Raw genomic sequence first — 19,992 nt, forward strand, 5'->3', positions numbered from 1 at the left:
AGTTCAGGTGGGAAATCTTTAACAATGTAAGAAAAAGCTAAAAAGTAGCAGGCTGTAGTCAATGTTACTTTATACTGGAGGTTTGCACCTTTACTGAAACAATAAAACAATAATTGCATTGGAATTAAAATAGATTAAATGACCTACAACAATTAGTTTTTATGGACAATGATTATTGCCTTTGGGTTAGCAGAACTAAACCCATTACATTCTGAGGTTTTTCCCACAAACCAAAGTTTAGACAGTTTGTTGGGTTTGATGTCAACCATTTACTATAAGCTTGCAGCTTGATATCTTTATATATATATATATATATATATATATATATATATATATATATATATATATATATATAGTGAATAGAAGTGCCATGAGACCGAACAATTGATATCTTAAGCGGAGATATCAGATGTTCTGGCTGGTTCAGGTGCCAGTTTTTACATAAGAACTGTGCATCTTCCTTTCTAATAATTGTTGTGAAGCGGTTTTGGGATAGCCAAGTAAACTGCATATATTTGCTCATGGACCTTTTGTGAGCCCATACTCCAATCAGTGTGAAGAAGTTACTATGATGGTCTCTTCAAACCCTTTGCTTAAGAAATTGGTGGGGGACTCGGCAAACTTCTAACATGTCACAATAACATGTCAAAATGATTAAAACACGTGAAAGATATTCAATAGAATAATCATCTTTGGCTGCAGCCACCACTAGAGGGAGCACAGTTTTTCTTACTACAAATGCAGGGAGTAGTGCATGTACTACATATTCAATGATGTTATCTCCAGATGTATAGAGATACAACATGCATGTATGTAGAGTAATATGGGAACCCCCTCACTGTTTACATTGGTGGCCATATTCAGTGAACTGGAACATAATAAACAATGTATGGGAGCTGTACAGAATTGTTTAACTTACTGACTAAACAAGTAAAAGAAATGTACGATTAATTATGCTATGCAAATACTTCTAGAAGCTCTATTCTTTTTATAAAGTATCTGTAGACAAACATCATTATTAATATTCTGAGTGTATAGTGTAGCCACAGAGCACAATACTTTCAGATTTGAAAGCCAAGTCATCTCTGAAAAAATATGGTGGCAATTATCTGGGTGGATAAGGCATGCTGAGCAGCCTCCCAATAACAACAGTACGCTAAATGAACCATCTGCTTCTATGCTGCTACCACATTCTGACCAACTATGTCTCTGGGCTAGAGCGTATATGAGATTACCTAGCAGCGATTCCTCCTTGACGCAGGTTTGATACTCTTGGCTTCCCATCCTTGTCAATTCCACCTGACACTGTCAGCCCTAGTGTGGTGCCTTCTTTCTTCATTAATTCAACTATTGTTGAGCCCTTGAACTCTTCTGTTAAAAGGAAAATTATGGATATCATTAAAGTGGAATCTCGGAAATGTTTCCACACAACCTGATTTGCATTTATGAAAGAATAAATGAGCGAGCCGTGGTTTTTCTTATTACCATAAGTGATAAATGACACCATCCTGTTTTATCAGGTCTTCAGAAAATGACACCAGACCCCATATAGGAGAGCAGTCATTCCAAAATGCATTACACTAAATAACAGAGAGCAAAGTTTCCTCCGTTCACACACTAATAAGCAACACATCATGCCAGAAAGTGGGTGCCAGACCATGAAGGGTGAACAGTCAGTTTTATGATTACAATTTACTAAAGGCCTTAATTATGTTGTCTTCTTTTACTTTCTCTAAATGGAGGATGCTTTATTCTTCAGATTTGCAGTCATACATCTTTTTCAGCTTGCACTCTCTTAAGACAGGAGGTCATCGGAGCCAATAAACCTCTGCAGATATATATTTTGATTATATTATACTCCAGCTAGATGAAAACATGGTTGTCCACCAGCCAGAGCACATATGAAAAGAGTGTTGTGATCCATGGCAGAACACTCGGCAGCCGTAACCTTGGAGTTCAAAGCCAATTATCTTCTCCTCAGCGTGAGATTAGCTACTTTCCAGGCAAACACAAGAGTCTTGACTCTATTTATTTGTTTAATATCTTGGTAAGAGCGCTACTTTATCTTTCAGAAATATTTACTTGAAATAAGGGGAGATCTACATCTTAACTATAATATGAGTTATTCGACTAAATAATCCCCTCCCTCTAAGTGCTGCTTTTATGACTTGTAATAATTCATAGAAAGTTACATTGAATAATCAGTAAACTGTAACAGAGGCATAAATGTGGGATAAAATAAAAGCTATGGCTTACCTAGGTGATACAGGAGTAGCGTGAAAGCCATGTAACCTGCATTGATTTTGCCATGTAAAATAACGGCATATTGTTTTGTAACAGTTTGGGAGCTAATCAATGGCTCGTGAACAAGACACAGATCTAAAGCAAATTCTCAGTTACATCTTGAAGAAATCAATAGCATTCAGAAATCTATGATCTAGTAAATAGATTTTATATGGAACAACAAAGATGGACTTGTGAAGGAACGCTAAAGGGATTACAGTATGTCCCCCGAAATGCACAATTAGATAGCTATAAATCTTGTGTTTCATGCTGGGTATCACTACAATCAGGACCGGCGCCAGCACCCAGCCAACCCTTGCAGGTGCCGGAGCCCCGAGGTGCTGGAGGGGTCCCTGGATCAATTGTACCAGTGTCGCTTTAAGACACTGGTACATTGTGCAGCATAGAAGCAGAATCCAACTACTGGAGGGCGACCCACGAAAGGGGACCACACCTGAAATCGGCCCTAACTACAATCAATTAGAAAGTACCTGAGCCAGACATTCATAATACAGCACACAGGTCACCCCAGCAAACAGATAATCTTATGGGGCTCATTCTATCCCACATACATAACTGTAAGAAGTCCCCTCGCATTTTTTTTAGATTAACGGCCTGTCCATTTTCAGATTGCCCCAGCATGACATTATGAATTTCCTTTGATTCCTGGTTGTCGGCATGGCCCACTCTTTCATTCTACATCCTCACCCTGGTACAACAACCTTTCATTGACATTTCATTAGCCAAAATTGGAGCATTAAAATTCTATTCTAACCCTCTCCTACTCCAGAATGTGATGCCACACCCTAGGAGTTAAAGGGGCTGCCTAGGAACAGAGACACTCCTGTTTATTAGCTTTGTCTTAAGGTGAACCAGACTGAACTGCAATTTGATAAATTAGGCCAATTTTATCCTGGACAATCCCATAAAGAAGAAAATACATGTCCTTTTTGTGAGTCTAGCCCTGATGTGTTAATAAATAGGGGGTTTACTGCGCCATCGGCTTTTAATTGATTACTATGTAATATCCTGCACACTGGGCACGTCCAAATGTAACCCGCACACAAACAAATTGAAAGCCGTCTAGAAACCTAATAAACGATGCTGTTTGGATACGTCACCTGCATCTTTTACAGTTTGGTGCAGTGCTCATAGGTGCTGCAGCATTTCTTACTGCCAAGTAAATTCCTCATATAGTCATGCAGATTCTGCAAGATTCAACACCAGCCAAAGCCTCCCATTTCCACTGGCACAAGGCTCTGGGAAAGGATTAAAGTTCTAGAAATTCTTCCTGCTGTACTAAACACATGTATACATAATTTAAACCTTTCCTTGCAGAATGAGATCTAGCTATGACTTGACGATTGTGTACAATAGTAATCTGTTCTGAAAATAATTACTTTTCAATTGTATTTCAATGGTTATATAGAAACCTGGAATCACGCACCATTCATCTTACTTTGCTTCCCAATAAGACGTTTCCTCGGGAATTAACTGGGATCCTGCTGTTACTAAAACCTTTTATAACCTCAAATCACTCTTAACTGAGATCAATCATGTAACCGGCACATATAACTGTATACTGTACTGTTAAGATATAAAAATATTTTACTTTCACAGGGGAGAGGTAATACATGCAAATGTGTCCTTCAACTTTTACTACAAATGTCACAGGGATACATTTTCCTTTTACATATTTTTACAAATATAAGCAGCTTTGTATAGTGCACCTGCCTGATAAAGCAGTCCCCAGGACACTTATTTTTGAGAAATTCCATTTCTATCTTTATGTAAATTACCTTTTTAGTGTACAGGCCCATATTGGAACCACCACCCAGTAATTTTACACAAAACGATAACAATAAGATGGAATCGGCTTTGACTTCACAAGGGGCTCATGACTTAGCACTAAGAAATAAAAAATATATTCCACACCATGATGCATATAATAAAGATTTACTTTATTTAATTATTGCATCCCATCTAACAAATCTGACAACTTGAGTCTGTCTTCAAGCCTTCTCCCCTACAGGCAGTCCCCGGGTTACGTACAAAATAGGTTCAATAGGTTTGTTCTTAAGTTGAATTTGTATCCAAGTCAAAACTGCATACTTTACAATTGGAGATCCAGATGATTTTTTTTTGCCCCAGTTGGAGTTTCAAAATATTTTGCTGTAATTGGACCAATGATTATCAATAAAGCTTCATTACAGAACCCTTACAGTTGATCATTGCAGCCTAGGATAAAATTAACATCCAGAGAGCTTCACCAGACGTGGGCAATGGGCAGAGAGGTCCATCTGTAACTAGGAGTCATCTGTAAGTTGGGTGTCCTTAAAGGGAACCTACCACCACGAATCTACCTATAAAGGTAGATTGGGTGGTAGGTGGATGTAAGGGACGTGAGGAGAGCTCTTTTTAGAGCTAATCCTCACGTCCCCGCTAACTTTTGGGAAACTTTAATTGACCGAATATGTAAATTTAGTTATTACTCCTTCTACCCTGTTGTGTGCGCGCCCTCGTCCGACAAGCCGGCTACTGCGCATGCGCAGTAGCTCCGGCCTCGGAGCTGGGACTCATCGTGACGGACGAGGGCGCGCAGCTACGAGGAGCTGCGTGCCGCACACAACAGGGTAGGAGGAGTAATGTGGCTACTGGGGCGTAGCCACATAACTAAATTTACATATTCGGTCAATAAAGTTTCCCAAAAGTTAGCGGGGACGTGAGGATTAGCTCTAAAAAGAGCTCTCCTCACGTCCCTTACATCCACCTACCACCCGATCTACCTTTATAGGTAGATTCGTGGTGGTAGGTTCTCTTTAAGTAGGGGACTGCCTGTATGTAGCTACATGCTCATTATTATCTATCTTGCCTATATTACTAAACATTTCTTATAAAGGTAGCAATCCATTTCCTACTTTATGTATAGAACAGATATCTATGGTGTTTGTGTATATAACAATCGATAGCCAGTGTCAAAGTTTAGAGGAGAAAAAATGCAAATCAGTAGCTTCCCCTCTATAAACCTATAGTCGCTTTCACTAATCAATCTCCTTCGTCAGTCCCTGAAGAAAAATGCATGCATAATGAACCAAAAGGCAAAGGAGACAGAAGATGGATGCGTTCATTTGCATGAGCTAACTTCTTATTTAACCTAGATGACTGAATTATGCACCATATGAAGGGAAGCTGTACCTGCAATCATTTGCTATGCGCAGCTATAAGAGAAAGTTTATTTTCTATCAGTTACATCATTCAAAGGAAATGTATCACCTTAAAATGCAGAGCAAATGATAACCTCGGGCAGTGGATAGAGCAAGAGTTTTGTATCAAAAAGTGGCTCCAAACCTCATAGTTAAAATTGCATATTTATTAACCAATATTTTATTTTAAACATTTAAGGGATTAATTAAAAAAAAAGAAAAAAAAGTCCATTTCAGCACAGATCCCAGTGAGCCTTGGCAGGTGGAGTACTGCAGATCCTGACAGCTCCATCGGAATAAACATGTGTAACATTAGAAGGCATTGCTTATGCTTGGAGCTGGTAAGGATTTCTGAGTGGACTGATGTGATGATATACATGTAAAGCCTGTTGCCCACAAGCACGTTCAGCATAAAAACTTCTACGAGCACTTGCGTGATTTCCCATACTGAACCTGAATCACTGAAATGAACTCAGCATGTACGTTCAGTTCAGAGATTCAGACACTGTGTTTTCCATGCATATAACTAGTGGTTATATATACTTTACCAGTGTTTTCATGCAAGGGTCCCCACAGCCACCAGGGGTTAATGTCATTATGAAATAACCTCTTGGTTCATATAGTTTTATAGTTTTCAGCTTTTAATTCTTCATTGGTTTATGTCGTTATTAAATGTATGGAATTACCGATACTCTATATAATAATCTTAATCTAAGTTTTTTTACTACACTCATGATATTGGGATAGTTTGGTGCAGCAGATCAAGTACATATTTCTACTTTTTGGACCATCAGATGGTCAAGGGGCACCCATCTCTCTAGATTCTTTATTCTCAAAGCAGGGCACCTATATTACCATTTGACTGACCGACTATTTTTGCCTATGCCCACAAGTAAAGTATATCAGTAAATGAAGTTACTGGAGTCATACAATAAATAAACTCTATGATCAGAAAATAAAAACATTGGCAACACATTCTCTTTAATGAAATGGATTGTTTAATACTAAAGTCACTCCTCGACTTAAAGGGGTATTCCAGGAGTAAGCATAATTCATAAACAAATGTACCCTTAAAATATAAGCTAATATGTAATTAGTTGTTATGTAAAATTTTGCTCCCCTTAGCAGAAAAATGCTGGTGACATACACTGTAATGAAGAATTAAAATGCTACTGGACGGATACAGGACAGAAGATGGCCGCTGGTCACATGTCCACATCACATGTCCTGTACCTGCCTGGGCAGGTCATGTGATCACCACTAGTTTGGCTGCAGTCGGTTGGTTGCAGTGCATCCAGTATGGCCAGTGTTGTGATGAGACCAATCTCAGTGAGGATATAATATGCAGTGATGCTCTGTTACCATAGTATCGATGTTTGTAACTGACAAGATATTGGGGCAGATTTATCAAGCTGTCTGAAAGTCAGAATATTTCTAGGTGCCCATGGCAACCAATCACAGCTCAGTTTTAAAATATTCATGAGCACTGATAAAATTAAGGCTGAGCTGTGATTGGTTGCCATGGGCAACTACAAGTATTCTGACTTTCAGACAGCTTGATAAATCTGCCTCATTCTGTTACATTATCATTGGGAGCAGAGCATAAGAGGGAGGAGGAATTACTGAGAACTAAAGGATCATGGGAGTTGTAGTTTCCAGTGGTGGTCATTTTGGTGATAACTCCACCTATTTTAAAAAGCCCATAACATTTTGTGAATCATAAAATCAAACTACCGTATTTAAGCTCCATTTTGTGACTAATGAATTTTGTTATAATAATTTATTTATAGCATTATGGGTTTTTGTATCAGACGCTCTTATTCCCGGAATACCCCTTTAAAAACACACCCGACTTAAAAAGAACCCCTAGTTATATATGGACCTTTTTTCCCCCTGTGGCCTCTGGATACTGGTTACTAAACTTTAACGCAAGGCTGCTATGGTTAACTGTAATGAGTCTACAATGAATCGTTAATGTTCATCCTTGTTCCATTTTCAACCCAAAAATTTTAAATTCAATTGTTACAGGGCCCAAAAAATAATTTGGCTGGAGTTACACTTACAAAATATACAAATAAGACTAACATAATTATTGGAATTATAGACCTATGTATGGGAAATTTGTCAAAATTCTCAATAAGAATGTGAAGAAAAGATTTGATCAGTTGATCAGTTTTGTGTGCTTGGCCTTGCAAGGCTCATCCCAGAGCAGATTAAATTTTCATAACTACATAGTGAAAATTGAAAAACCTTTAAACTCTTATCAAAATGTAGACAGAATTTATTGGGTTTCACATTTACCCACATTTAAAGACATTACTTCAGAAGTTTTTCAAAATAGTCAAGATGAAACTAAGAATATACTTTGATATTTTGGCAGAAGTTTTCTTATATAGAAAGCCATGTGTATTCGGTTTATGAGCCATTTCAGGGAAAAGGATAGTAAAATAGGTCACATTCCACACTTCCATGCACATGCTTATGATTGCAATCTCTTGGGGCAACAAGCTACAAAATCACTCTGCTACACTGCATTTATATAACTCAATCTTACAAGACAGATGGAATATTGCCAAAAACGCAAGCACATGCTTAAAGCTGCAAACAATGGTACCCCCACAATGTTTCATAAATTGTAATGTTAAAATGTATGTACATTAAAGATTCCAAGGTGGGTTGCCTATGAAAAAAACAAACTATATACTATTTAGAAGAGAAAAATAAATAAATACATTTTCCTGATACAGTTTTAAATGGGATTCCAATTAATTACGGTAGATATCACAAGAGGGAATAAAGTTCCATAAGTGCCTGTAAAGAATATAAAGTGGGTTCACTCTTTGTTTCATTGCGGTTAATTGGTAAGATCAAAAAAGTTCTATTCTTGCTCATTAATGTACACTCCTCAACCCATCTTGACAATAAAAAACAGAAATGTAGATATTTTTGTTAATTTATTAAAAAAGGAAAAACTGAAATATCACGACCATACGTATTCAGTCCCTTTGCTCAGTATTTAATAAAAGTACCTTTTGAGCTTGTACAGACATGAGTCTTCTTGGGAATGATGCAACAAGTTTTTTACACCTGGATTTGGGGATCCCCTGCCATTCAACCTTGCAGATTCTCTCCAGTTCCCTCATGTTGGATGCTAAATTTTGTTGAGGTCCATAGCATTCTGTAAGAGGTTTTCATCCAATCTCTCTGTACTTGGCTGCATTCATCTTTCCTACAGTTGCAACCAATCATGCAGCTGAAACCCCCATCCTCATAGCATGATGCTGCCACCACCACATTTCACTATTGGGATTGTATTTGGCAGGTAATGAGTATTGCCTGGTTTTCTCCATACATACCGCTTAGAATAAACACCAAAAAGATCAATCTTCCTCTCATCAGACCCGAGAATCTTATTTGTTATAGTCTGTGAGTACTTCATGTGTTTTTTTGCAAACTGAATGCAGACTTTTATATGTTTTATATTTCACTGAGGAGAGGCTTCCATGGGCACACATGGGATTGCTTAGTTTGGCTAGATCATGTGCTCTGACATGCCCTGTAAGCTGTGAGTTCTTGTATAGACAGGTATGTGCCTTTTCTAATCAAGTCAGTTTAATTAAACACAGCTGGGCTCCAATGCAGGAGTAGAATTATTTCAAGGAGGATCAGAAGGAAATGGACAGGATGTGAGTTAAATATGAGTGTCACAGCAAAGGGTCTGAATACTAATGACCATGTGATATTTCAGTTTTTCTTGTTCAATAAATTAGTAAAATTATCTACATTTATGTTTTTTTCTGTCAAGATTTGGTGGAGAGCGTACATTAAAAAAATTTAAAGGGGTCTGAATACTTTCAGTACTCCCTATATCAGTGATGGCAAACCTTTTAGAGACCGAGTGCCCAACCTACAAATAAGACATGCTTATTTATCGCAAAATGCCCACACAGAAATTTAATTTATGATTTATACTCCCTTCTCTGTCACAGTTTTCATTGATACCAGCACCTGAGGCACCGATAAAGCAGAAAATAGTCCCAGGTCGAGCTGTCACTTTAAAATAGCTCTGTGCACAGCAAGTCCTGGGCTGTCTGGGACTGCAGGAAGATACCTGGAGTCATCTCTGGTGATGGCCTGAGTGCCCACAGAAAGGGCTCTGAGTGCCACCTCTGGCACCAGTGCCATGGGTTAGCCATCACTGCCCTATATGTTACTATCTTCCACTGTATTACACTACACATCTTAGTGTCATCTGCAAAAATAGTGCTATTAATTCCTACCTCTATATCATTAATAAATAAATGAAATAGTAGTGGACCAAGCACAGAACCCTGGGGTGAACCACTAATAACTGGTGACCATTCTGAGTAGGAATCAGTGACCACAACTCTCTGGATATGATCCCTCAGACAGCTTACAAGCTAGTAAGTGGCAGGAAAAGCAACCATGTCCTGCCTTGCTGAACAACATCCATACTGCTACATGCAGAACATTACAAAGTAGTGTAAAGCACATGTAGGTCACTGGGGGCTGGGCACAAATGCAGTGTTTGTGTAGTATAGGCACTATACTAATGGAGCACATAAAACCACATTAGAGCAACAGAAATTGGGAATAATTTGCTATGTATTATTACCAAATGTGCTATATGTATGTAAAAAACAGCTCTAGTCTTTTAGTTCTGTCTTCGATACATCTAGCAAAATTCTAGCATCCCCAAATTATGTTAATATTGTGTGTATGTTAATATTATTTAAAGGGAGTGGGTTAAAATATGACAGCATGTTCAGACTTCACAAGGGGTTTGTATGCAGTCTGATACACTGAAAATATACCTAGGAAATGATTTTAGTTCTCTCTCTTTGGGTTCTTACACTGAATCAAGTATTTAAGTTTCTTTAACAATGTGCATCTGGTTAGAGTTCTAAGTATTGGTATGGTACAAAATAGTTTTCTATAATGGAGTTTTGAGTTTTGTCAATACAATTTAAGACAACTCAAGAATATAGACTGATGTAAAAGTGCTGTCAGCAAAACAACTTTTTTCCAGGGCATATAAAGTAATATGCACAGATGTGTCCAGTCATAGGCACACACAAACATATACTCATTTTTTTCACCTAGAGGATAAGGGATTAGTTTCTGGACACCAAAAATTAAAAGGATCCTGTCATAAGGCAGGTCATTTTTACATGATGACAACTTCCAATAGACAATGTCGATTTTAAAAATGCCTTTATTGGCAGTGCTTAATAAAACTTTATTTAACATTACTTGACTCTCCGCCTCCCTGACTTTATAAAACCAGTGAACATCTCGCTTCAAAGTTGATATTTCTGGATGATGCCAGCAACCTGAAAATAAAAAAAAACATGACCTAGAAGCTGTTCAGCAGCTTGAACAACATACTGGTAATAGGTCAATTTCCTTGAAGATAATGGCAGTTCCCAATTGCTCCTGAATGCCATGACTCAATTAACTGGTGATGTCCTTGCTCAACCAATGCACCCCATTCACTTCCGTGAAACTTTTGGAACGGCTACTTCCTGCAGTGACATATAAGAAAAATTTATGTCGACAAGTATGTCCACTACTACCTCATTCACATGGGGGATGTAGGAGGATGTCCGCAAGCCCCAGTCATTGAAATTGCATGCCATTCCCCAAGTGGTCATACATTTATACCCTAATCCAATAGGCTTCAGTAGAAAATCCCCTATACTGCTGAATAGAACAAATTGCATATATATCTAATATTATCACATCCAAAAAAATGTTTTTGCATAATTAAATTTCCGTTTTATTTTTTTTTCAGGAAACAGAATACTCCTTAAACTGGGAAAACAGGCCACAATCAACCTCTTGCCCATAGCCATTGAACCAGATTTTCCAAGCTATATAAATATAAGACAGAAGGTTGTAGCAGCAGCTCTTTTAGGATCCTGTGTTCTGGACATAGCTCAATGCTAATATTTGAGCTGGAACATCTGGCATTCTGCTTTTGTCACTTCATGTTTCTATTTAAAAGCTTCTGTAAAATCACTCAAGGTTTTTTCTGCTGTGTGATCAGGTTCCATCCAAAATACCATACCATGACTATGCAGATATGAAGATCTTTTGGAAGGGGGAAAAGACGGACTCATGCCGGTCTCATGTGGATAATCGCCAGTATAATCAGATATGCCATTATTACATATTATCACACATTACTCCAATGTTTTTATTGTTTCAAACCTGATACAGTAAATAAACTGTGGCAGACAAGCAACTGAAGAAATTAATGTAATCACCCCGACCAGAAGGGGTTCATGCCTGAAAGGGTTCATAGCTTGCATGCTGACCTGCAACTGGGAGAGGTGAACTGTCGCTGGACACAGCTTGCATTTGACAGGGTTGAAAATAATGCAGAGATTCGGATTTGGCCCAAATTTTCTGAAAGTGGAGAAAGCCTTTTACCAAAACCAGTAGCTAGGATCCACCTGGACAGGACCATTTACAGGCTTTCCCTCTATCACTGGGAGCAAGGCAGGAATGTACCTCTCACCACTGCTCTTTACTTTACTCGCTATTACGTTAGTACACTATTGGATAAAAGTTGGTAGATTTTCAAAGAATGGCAAAATATCAAAAGGATATTTCAATTGGGGTATTTAATACTGTAACAGATAAAAAATATCAGAGAAAATAAGGTAGGATCTCAGTAGATCACTTAAAACAGAGTACCATATATACTCGAGTATAAGCCGACCTGAGTATAAGCCGAAACCCCTAATTTCAACACAAAAAACTGGGAAAACCTATTGACTCGAGTATAAGCTGAGGGTGGGAAATGCATTGGTTACAGCCTCCGAGTATATAGTCTGCCAGCCCCTGTAGCATACAGCCTGCCCAGCCCCTGTAGCATATAGCCTGCCCAGCCCCTGTAGTAGGAAAAAAAATAACACTGTACTCATCTTTCCGACATCCCCCATAGGTCCTCTTCTGTCTCAGACTGTCCCAGACAGAAGAGGACCTACAGGTGATGTCAGAAAGGTGAGTTTTGACTTTATTTATTTTAGTTGACTCGAGTATAAGCCGAGTTAGGGTTTTTGAGCACAAATTTTGTGTTGAAAAACTAGGCTTATACTCGAGTATATAAGGTAAATGGGGATGTTTAGATTTATCAGAATATCAGTGGAGGGGGGTGGATTAAAGATAGAAGTCTCTAAATGTTTTTAATTTATAAGAAGGAGACATTCTAAGAGGAATGTGACCCCCTCCCCCAATTAAAAAAAGGCTGGGAGAGAGATTTTGTGACAATGAATTTATAAAAATACAAAAGAGGTGTCAATAAGTGAAAAATCACAGGATGGTTCCATACGTAGACTTCACTATTCACGAAGTACATTATGTAGGATGAAATTAAGGAAAAAGGCAGAATGCATAACATGTGCTAGTGCAGAATATCTACTTAAAATGGCTTTTTCCTAAACTAGCCCCCTACTGGGAGAAGGTAATTACCCTAGGTTTACAGAGTCTCCATAACTATGATAGAAGCAATGTTTGGAGTGAAAACGGAACCATAACTCTGATTAACAGGTGACTTTTTCTGAGTAGATTATTAGTGGTAAAGAAATCCAGACCCCCCCCCTTCCCCCCTTCATTTGTGAACTGGCTAGAATTGGAAAACAATATAATGGATTATGATAAAAAGATACTATAAAAAGATATTGAGAGGCAGTCTAGAGTAAGATATGGAGAGGATTATGGGATAGATTCTTGTAGAAAGGTACTAGGAAGAATGGGCAGTTTGGAAAATTTTATTTTTCTCTCCTATTATTTCTCTCCTAAGATTATTGTACCTTTGAAGTTAGTTGTCCAAAGTTGCAAACTGAGCCGTCTTGGACTAGATAGCGTAAAGAAGACAGATATGATCACAGGTAAATAGGAAGTATGAGGTGGTGCTGAAGTTCACACTTGCACCATGTACCCCCCAAAATTCTCAGCAAAGAAACTTGTAAAACCTTCCTCAACCTAGTTTTATAGAAAATGTGAACACATGTGCATTGTTGGAAAAGCTTCTCTATAAGAGGACCTGCTATCGCCGAGCTGAGGATGAGGTAAACTGCGCTTTATGCACGGGGTTGGTGCAGTTGGGACACTTCTATAAGACAAAACAGAGACGGACATCTAACTCTAAATACAAAATTCTATAGTTTTCTGTTGGACGCGGGTGATTAGCACTTCTATTTCTGTGTAAAGCAAAAAGTTTCAGTGGTTCTTACATGTTGTTCTTTGGTACAGTTTTATAGAGCCTAATAAAGCAGATCTCTACTACATCATTATTACCTCCTGTAAGCATTTTGCAGTAATATGCTGGACTGGCAGTGATTTGTCATACCATCTTTACCACTAAATACTTGAGTCTTAAAGGGAAACCCACTCAAAATAAATACTTCAATAAAAACTATACGTAAAAAAATTGCGCTTATCCCTACATAGTTCCCCTACAGCGCTGCAATGTTAAAAATATTTGTATACTTATATGCAACTCACCTGAGGTGAGTTCAATCATAGTAAGCGAGTCCTACATATTCATTGTTCCCTGCGCTGTCCTGCCTCCCTGTTTTTGATTGACAGGTCTCACTGCTACCATCATGCTGCCACTAATGAATTAGTATATGGGGACATATATAACTCTGTTTACTTACTATCAATGGTAGGAAATGCTACACAGTGCCTTTCAGGAACCTTAAGAGACATATTACTTGCTAAAGAAAATTCCTGAGAGGTAGGGGGAACAGGTGAGAGACAGACAGTGGCTTTGGGTTACTCTGCTCTGCTATATCATTAAGAACTTTGTCAGGAAGGAGGGAGGGAAAGTGAAGGGAGGGAAAGTGACGCTGCCTATGTGAAGATAAATCAATTACCTTCCTCACCCCTCACTCAGGAATTCTCTTCAGCCAGTTAGATGTGTCAGCGTCAGTGAGGAGGGGGGGGGTAGCTTTACTGTATACTGTAGCTCTCTCACCATCCTGACTGGAACAGAGGACATCAATAGAAGCCTTTTTAAAAAGAATAGTGGCTCCAATCCCATTCATAGAGGCATCAGTGGGACATGTACAAAGACAAGTATAAGGTACTGTGTGTGGTTGGTGGTGGGGGAGTAGTTGTTGCTAGTGACAGGTTCTTTTTAAAGGGATTGACCAATTATACTTAACTTTAACAGGGTAAGTATAAGACCCGAATAGGGTAACCAATCAGAGCTCAGCTTTAATTGTATTAACACCTGTGGGAAAATGAAAGCTGATCTCTGACTGGTTACTAGAACATTACCAAAAAAAAAAGGTTCGAAAGAACACAGAAACAAATAATAACCATAAATATACTTTATTTCAATCAAAATAGATGTTAAAAACCAAACATAATACAGCATACATAAACGGACACAAATGATATAAAATTGTGTGTATAACACATAACGGTAGTAACTAGCCAGTACAAATTATAACACACTATATAAGAATAATAAGTGCACAGTAAGATGGGACAATGCCCAAAAGTAAGTAAACTAACAGTTCTGCTCTCAGACACTTCTGATAAAACTTCCACATCAGAGCTTTGCTTTCCTGTCTAACCAATAAAACCAACACTGAGCTCTGCCCCAACTCCCCTCAGTCACTACGTTTATCTTGCTTGTAGAGCTGCTTCCGGCTCTGCTGCTCTCTGCCTCCTCCCCATGCTCCTGCACTACAGAACAAGCGTGTTCATGTGTAAAGGAATCTAACCAGACAGGAAGACCTGCCCGACAATAGCCTGGACTGTGTTCATGGTTGTATCTAAAAACAACCAAAATATACATGATCAGGACTGATAGGGACAGGTTAGGATAATATTAGGAAAATTCTGCATTTGAACATTGAATTAGAGAATGTGTTATTTTTCCATCCTTAGTATATTTAAGAATTTTGTCTTTGTGGGAATATCCCTTTAAGAATAGCTCCTCCAAGGTGATTTTCGCTCTGTGGTATATTCTAGAATTATACACTTTATTAGATTTCTATACAGTACTTGATACAGAGGTTTCAGATCAGGTACAATACATAGACATAATACAGAGTATTTCTATACATTATCCATACTTTGTATTAGAGTCACATCTCAATCCTGATAATTGAGACTGTTCCTTGTAAATGATGCTGACGCTTCCTAGCGAGACAGGTTTGCTTTCCAGCAGGGTGCATGTTTGGAAACAGAGATTCTGCTTTATTCATTCAGAAAATGTACATTACTGTTTTACACCACTCGCCTGTCGTGTGTAACAAAGTGACAGAGAATACCAGCTGGGTGTAAGTTTACATCTAGCCTTGCAAAATATTTTTCAGACTATATTTCCGAGAATCTTTGGAGGCCGTCTCTCAGCAGCAGTACAGTCAATTAGAGGCAGTATCTAACTCACGCTACTGCTTTAATCTTCTTCTGCTTTTTCACACTCATTAGAGCAGACAGATTTAAACCCAGAACAGCTATTTCACTAAGTGCATCTCGCAGAAGAAACTGTAAATATATATATAAAAATGTCTTCCTTCACACCACATCGGTGATCACCCCAACAGTCAAGTGCATCCGTAAATCCTTTTTCCAGTAGCGTTGTCTCCATCTAAGAAAACTAGCGCGGACACACTTACCCAAACAATCTAGAATGCTAGATGATATGCCTATGGACAACTCTTCCAAATTTTATGAAGACCACTATCCATGTAATTACATACATCATACTATAAGTGTGTACCTACCGGTAATGCTTTGTCTTCTAACAGCCAAGGAACCATCTGGCGCCTTCGTCTGGGAGGCAGACTTTGTATAGGGACCTTCATCTGTGAAAAAAAATAAAATAAAATGAAACAATGGTTTTGTTGCTGATAAATGCATGCGTTTCTTACAAGTGACAAATGTGACAAAGAAGCCGAGTACATATCACCAAATGAAGTGTTGCATTTATTTTGACATCTGTAGAGCAACGTGTAATAGTTATGTCTGGCAAAGCACTGCAAGTACATTGCGCTAAATGGCATGTAATTGGGGTAGCTTCATTCATCTCAAATTGCATGTGAATAATAGAACATAAAGCATGTATAATGTGACAGGAATCAAAGTTATCTGCTTAGAACAGGTTTTTAAGGTTTTTTTTAAAGGTTTAAAGTGTAGAAAATACTATGCAGAGTTTATCCATGAATAATAATAAAAAGAAGTTATACCCCTAGCAGCAGCCTGCTCAATAGCTGGTCTTATATAGGACTTATTGTGGTATACAGTATAAAATAAAAAATATGGTTGGTACAGCGTATTTATAAAAGGATACCTGTGGAGGAAAAGTCTTGATAAATCTTTTCCAAAGATATCTATGACACTCCCACTTCTGTTGCCTTAAGGAACTGCTGTGATTAAAAAAAATGTTAGGTAGTAGCCCTGGAAAGCTGTTTTAGTATCCATATCAGCAGGACTGGTCCAAAAACCTCGACGTACGTTTCACCCTGCGGCTTCGTCAGGAGGCATGCCGCAGGGTGAAACGTACGTCGAGGTTTTTGGACCACGGCGTGTCTGTGATTATCCTGGCAAGATGACACAAGGTATATGGGTCTGAATTATGTGCCTGATTGTGGTTTATTTCTAGTTTTTTAGTTCTTGCATTTCCATTTCTGCTGGTTATCATTCAAAATTATAGATACCGGTAGAATCTAACAACACCTTCTTTCCCTGTTTACCTTGCCATTATTATTCAATTATTCTTCTATCCATGTGGACATGTTATAACTGGTATTGTCCATATGGTTCTTTTTTGGTCTCAGTCTCTTGCCAGATGCACATACATGCTGTGGTAGCTTCTTTATCTACCTACTTTTTTAGCCAGATGTTCTTTCAATGTGATATGTTTCATGGTCTCTCCATATTATAAGTGTCTCTGCATATTTCTCGTTATTGTATTATTAATCTGTCTAAATAAAATATTCATATTTTATTACTTGGTGACTTTGTTATGGTATTCTCGCTCTTTCTTTTGGTGTATAATGGTGGCTCTTTGAGCCGAGCGAGTGGGTGCATTGGGTGATGACCCCTCCCTCCCCCCTTTTTTTGAGGTTTCTTTTTGGTTGGCTAATATTAGATTTGAGCATGAATTAACTAAATAGAAAATATCAACGTAAAAGTAAGATACACAAAGGAAAAAAAAATCCTGAGGGTTATTCCCCCATTCTTATTGTCTAGAGATCACTGCGTGCAGGAGGGCTATCCTTATAGTAAAGGATGGTATGAGTACACCTGAATAGAAGCCATCTCTTCAATGGGGCTCTCAATTGTCTTCCTAAAAGGAGCATACTGCAAATGGAGGGAACCCATCTTTGATGCCCATGTCTCCTTTATGGGGCATATTTAGACATGAGTTGCTCAGGATAGGCAAAAGGTCCTTTTCCAGGAACAGCATCACAAACTCAGTAAGGATGATATAACTAGGCACTCCAACACAACTCAAAGTCAATGCGTGTTTATTTACATCAGAAAGCAATCCACATAGTTTGCCGTTCAGATTGCTGAAGGATGAATGGAAGAAAGAAGTGATGACCAGCTTGTGGCACTGCTGAGGTGAAGTGTCTAGAGAATTGCAGAGTTTAGTAATGTAAATAAACATGCATTGACTTTGAGTTGTGTATGAGTGCCAAGTTATCTCTTTCTTATTGGATCGGGGTGGTACCTACTACCTACCTACTGGTGCACCCGCCACCCAAGTGGAGTGACGTGGGTACAGATACACATAAACAGCACCATGTCTTTGGATGTATTTGTGGGTCTGCAGGAGGCTTTTAAAGTTGATGTGGATAATATCCACGGAAAGAAGAGGAAGGAGGATTACCCATACAAGTAGATTGCTAGTGATACCTCTAAATCAGATTGTACATTCCCAAAATACCCCTAAAGATTTCTCAGATCTTTATGGAGCGGGTGTTCTGTGTACTACAAATTAACACTCGGGTACTATTCCTAGTATAGTGGGGGGCAGAAATTGGGTATTTTTTAACTAAAGTGTTTTACTAGATAAATGTGAAGTGAGATTAACTGCTTTTAAAGGCAATGTGATTTTGATTTTGGATAATGCTCCCATTTTATACAGTTGTGATATTCACTGTAAATAACAACGAAATACTGTACATAGACAATTAAAACAAACCTAAATAATATCACCAAAACACTAATGTCTGCATGTTAATACTTTGCATGTTAATTGGTAACATGGGTATTCTTTGCTTTTACTTAATGACAAGTAATGGGAAGTTCGGCTCTTTTTAGTGAGCTGGATCATTTAGGTCAGCTTACCAAAAAGAACCGGTTCCTTTGGCTCCCAAACGGTTCCCTATTTAATTGTATTAATAGCTATTTTCAGGCTGGCAGCCACCCAGATCCACTCTTCTTTTAACTTGATTTTATCACCCCTAGGGCCCATTCACACGCCCGTCTGTGGGGACGTATATGCGGACGCAAATGTGTCCCCATAGATGCAATGGCGGCACAACGGCGGTACAGCACTGTTCCGCGCCATATACCGGTAAAAGATAGAGCATGCTCTATCTTTTCCCGATTGTGCGGCCGTGCGCCACTGTTTTCTATGGAGGGGGGAGGGGTCAGCTCCTCCTCCTCTCCAGCGCGATTTGAATGTACCCTTAGGGGCAGAGTTACGGGAGTCATTGGCTCTCAGTTGGGAGCTGAATCCCATTGTTCACCTGAAGTATCTAGCAGATGCACACTGCTGAGCTTTGCTCTCTTCATGCTCCACTTGTTGTTTGGTCCCTCTACTCCCCAGCGACTGTCACAGAAGGAGGAATCTCTATTGCTGCTCTTGCACTCCATCAGACATGCTAGATAGGGGTGTGCGGAGACTTACATTTATGCTAAATGTCTCAACAAAGCCTTACTATTTGCAAGAGGCTTTGATTACTATAGCAGCAGAGCATACAACTCACTCACTGGGGCTCCACTATTTTGTGTTGCCCAGTGAGGGAGCGCTCACCAATAAGTTTCAAGGCAAAATACCTTGCCAGTTTGCCCCTTGGAAAGTGGTATATTTCTAACTGGTTCGCTCAAAATTTACTTCATGGATCTATAGATCCATTCACATTATATTTTAACCCTCTGTTCTAAGGACATTCATACAGTAGGATATGCCCTCCTGTAGGAGGTAGGAGTGGTAGTGACTGAGCAGAGGACAGGGATGAAATACAGTTGTGTCTGCCCTCCCTAGGGTTACTGTGGCCTCTGCTGAGTGTATACCTTGCTCAGGAGGTGAAAGCAGGATGGAAAAATGTAGCTTGCGGAGTATTTTCTGCAGAGAGCTTATACACTGGGCCCTTTCCTGGCACATATGCTGAACAGATTGATAAAACGTGATGTGAATGTAGCCTACTAAAAACACCACAATGGTTTAAAAATGCCCACGTTACAATTCTAAAATTTGGTACAAGAAGTCTTTAAGTGGTTA

General features: G+C 38.8%; 1 protein-coding gene across 14 annotated transcripts in view; it reads right to left on the reverse strand.

The window, feature by feature from the left end:
- Positions 1-19,992, reverse strand: part of GRIP1 (glutamate receptor interacting protein 1) — a 325,558-nt gene that overhangs the window by 94,188 nt on the left and 211,378 nt on the right. For 9 of the 14 annotated variants that reach the window (XM_072146648.1, XM_072146651.1, XM_072146644.1 and 6 more), the window contains exons 2-3: positions 16,262-16,342; positions 1,236-1,371 (exon numbers count right to left, since the gene is read on the reverse strand). In XM_072146648.1, coding sequence (XP_072002749.1) covers positions 1,236-1,371; positions 16,262-16,342 — 217 coding nt within the window. Of the gene's footprint in view, positions 1-1,235; positions 1,372-16,261; positions 16,343-19,784; positions 19,972-19,992 lie in introns of those variants that run through there. The other 5 variants (XM_072146657.1, XM_072146655.1, XM_072146656.1 and 2 more) reach the window with 2 other exon arrangements.

Source organism: Engystomops pustulosus, chromosome 4, assembly GCF_040894005.1.
Source record: "Engystomops pustulosus chromosome 4, aEngPut4.maternal, whole genome shotgun sequence".
NCBI lineage: Eukaryota > Metazoa > Chordata > Amphibia > Anura > Leptodactylidae > Engystomops > Engystomops pustulosus.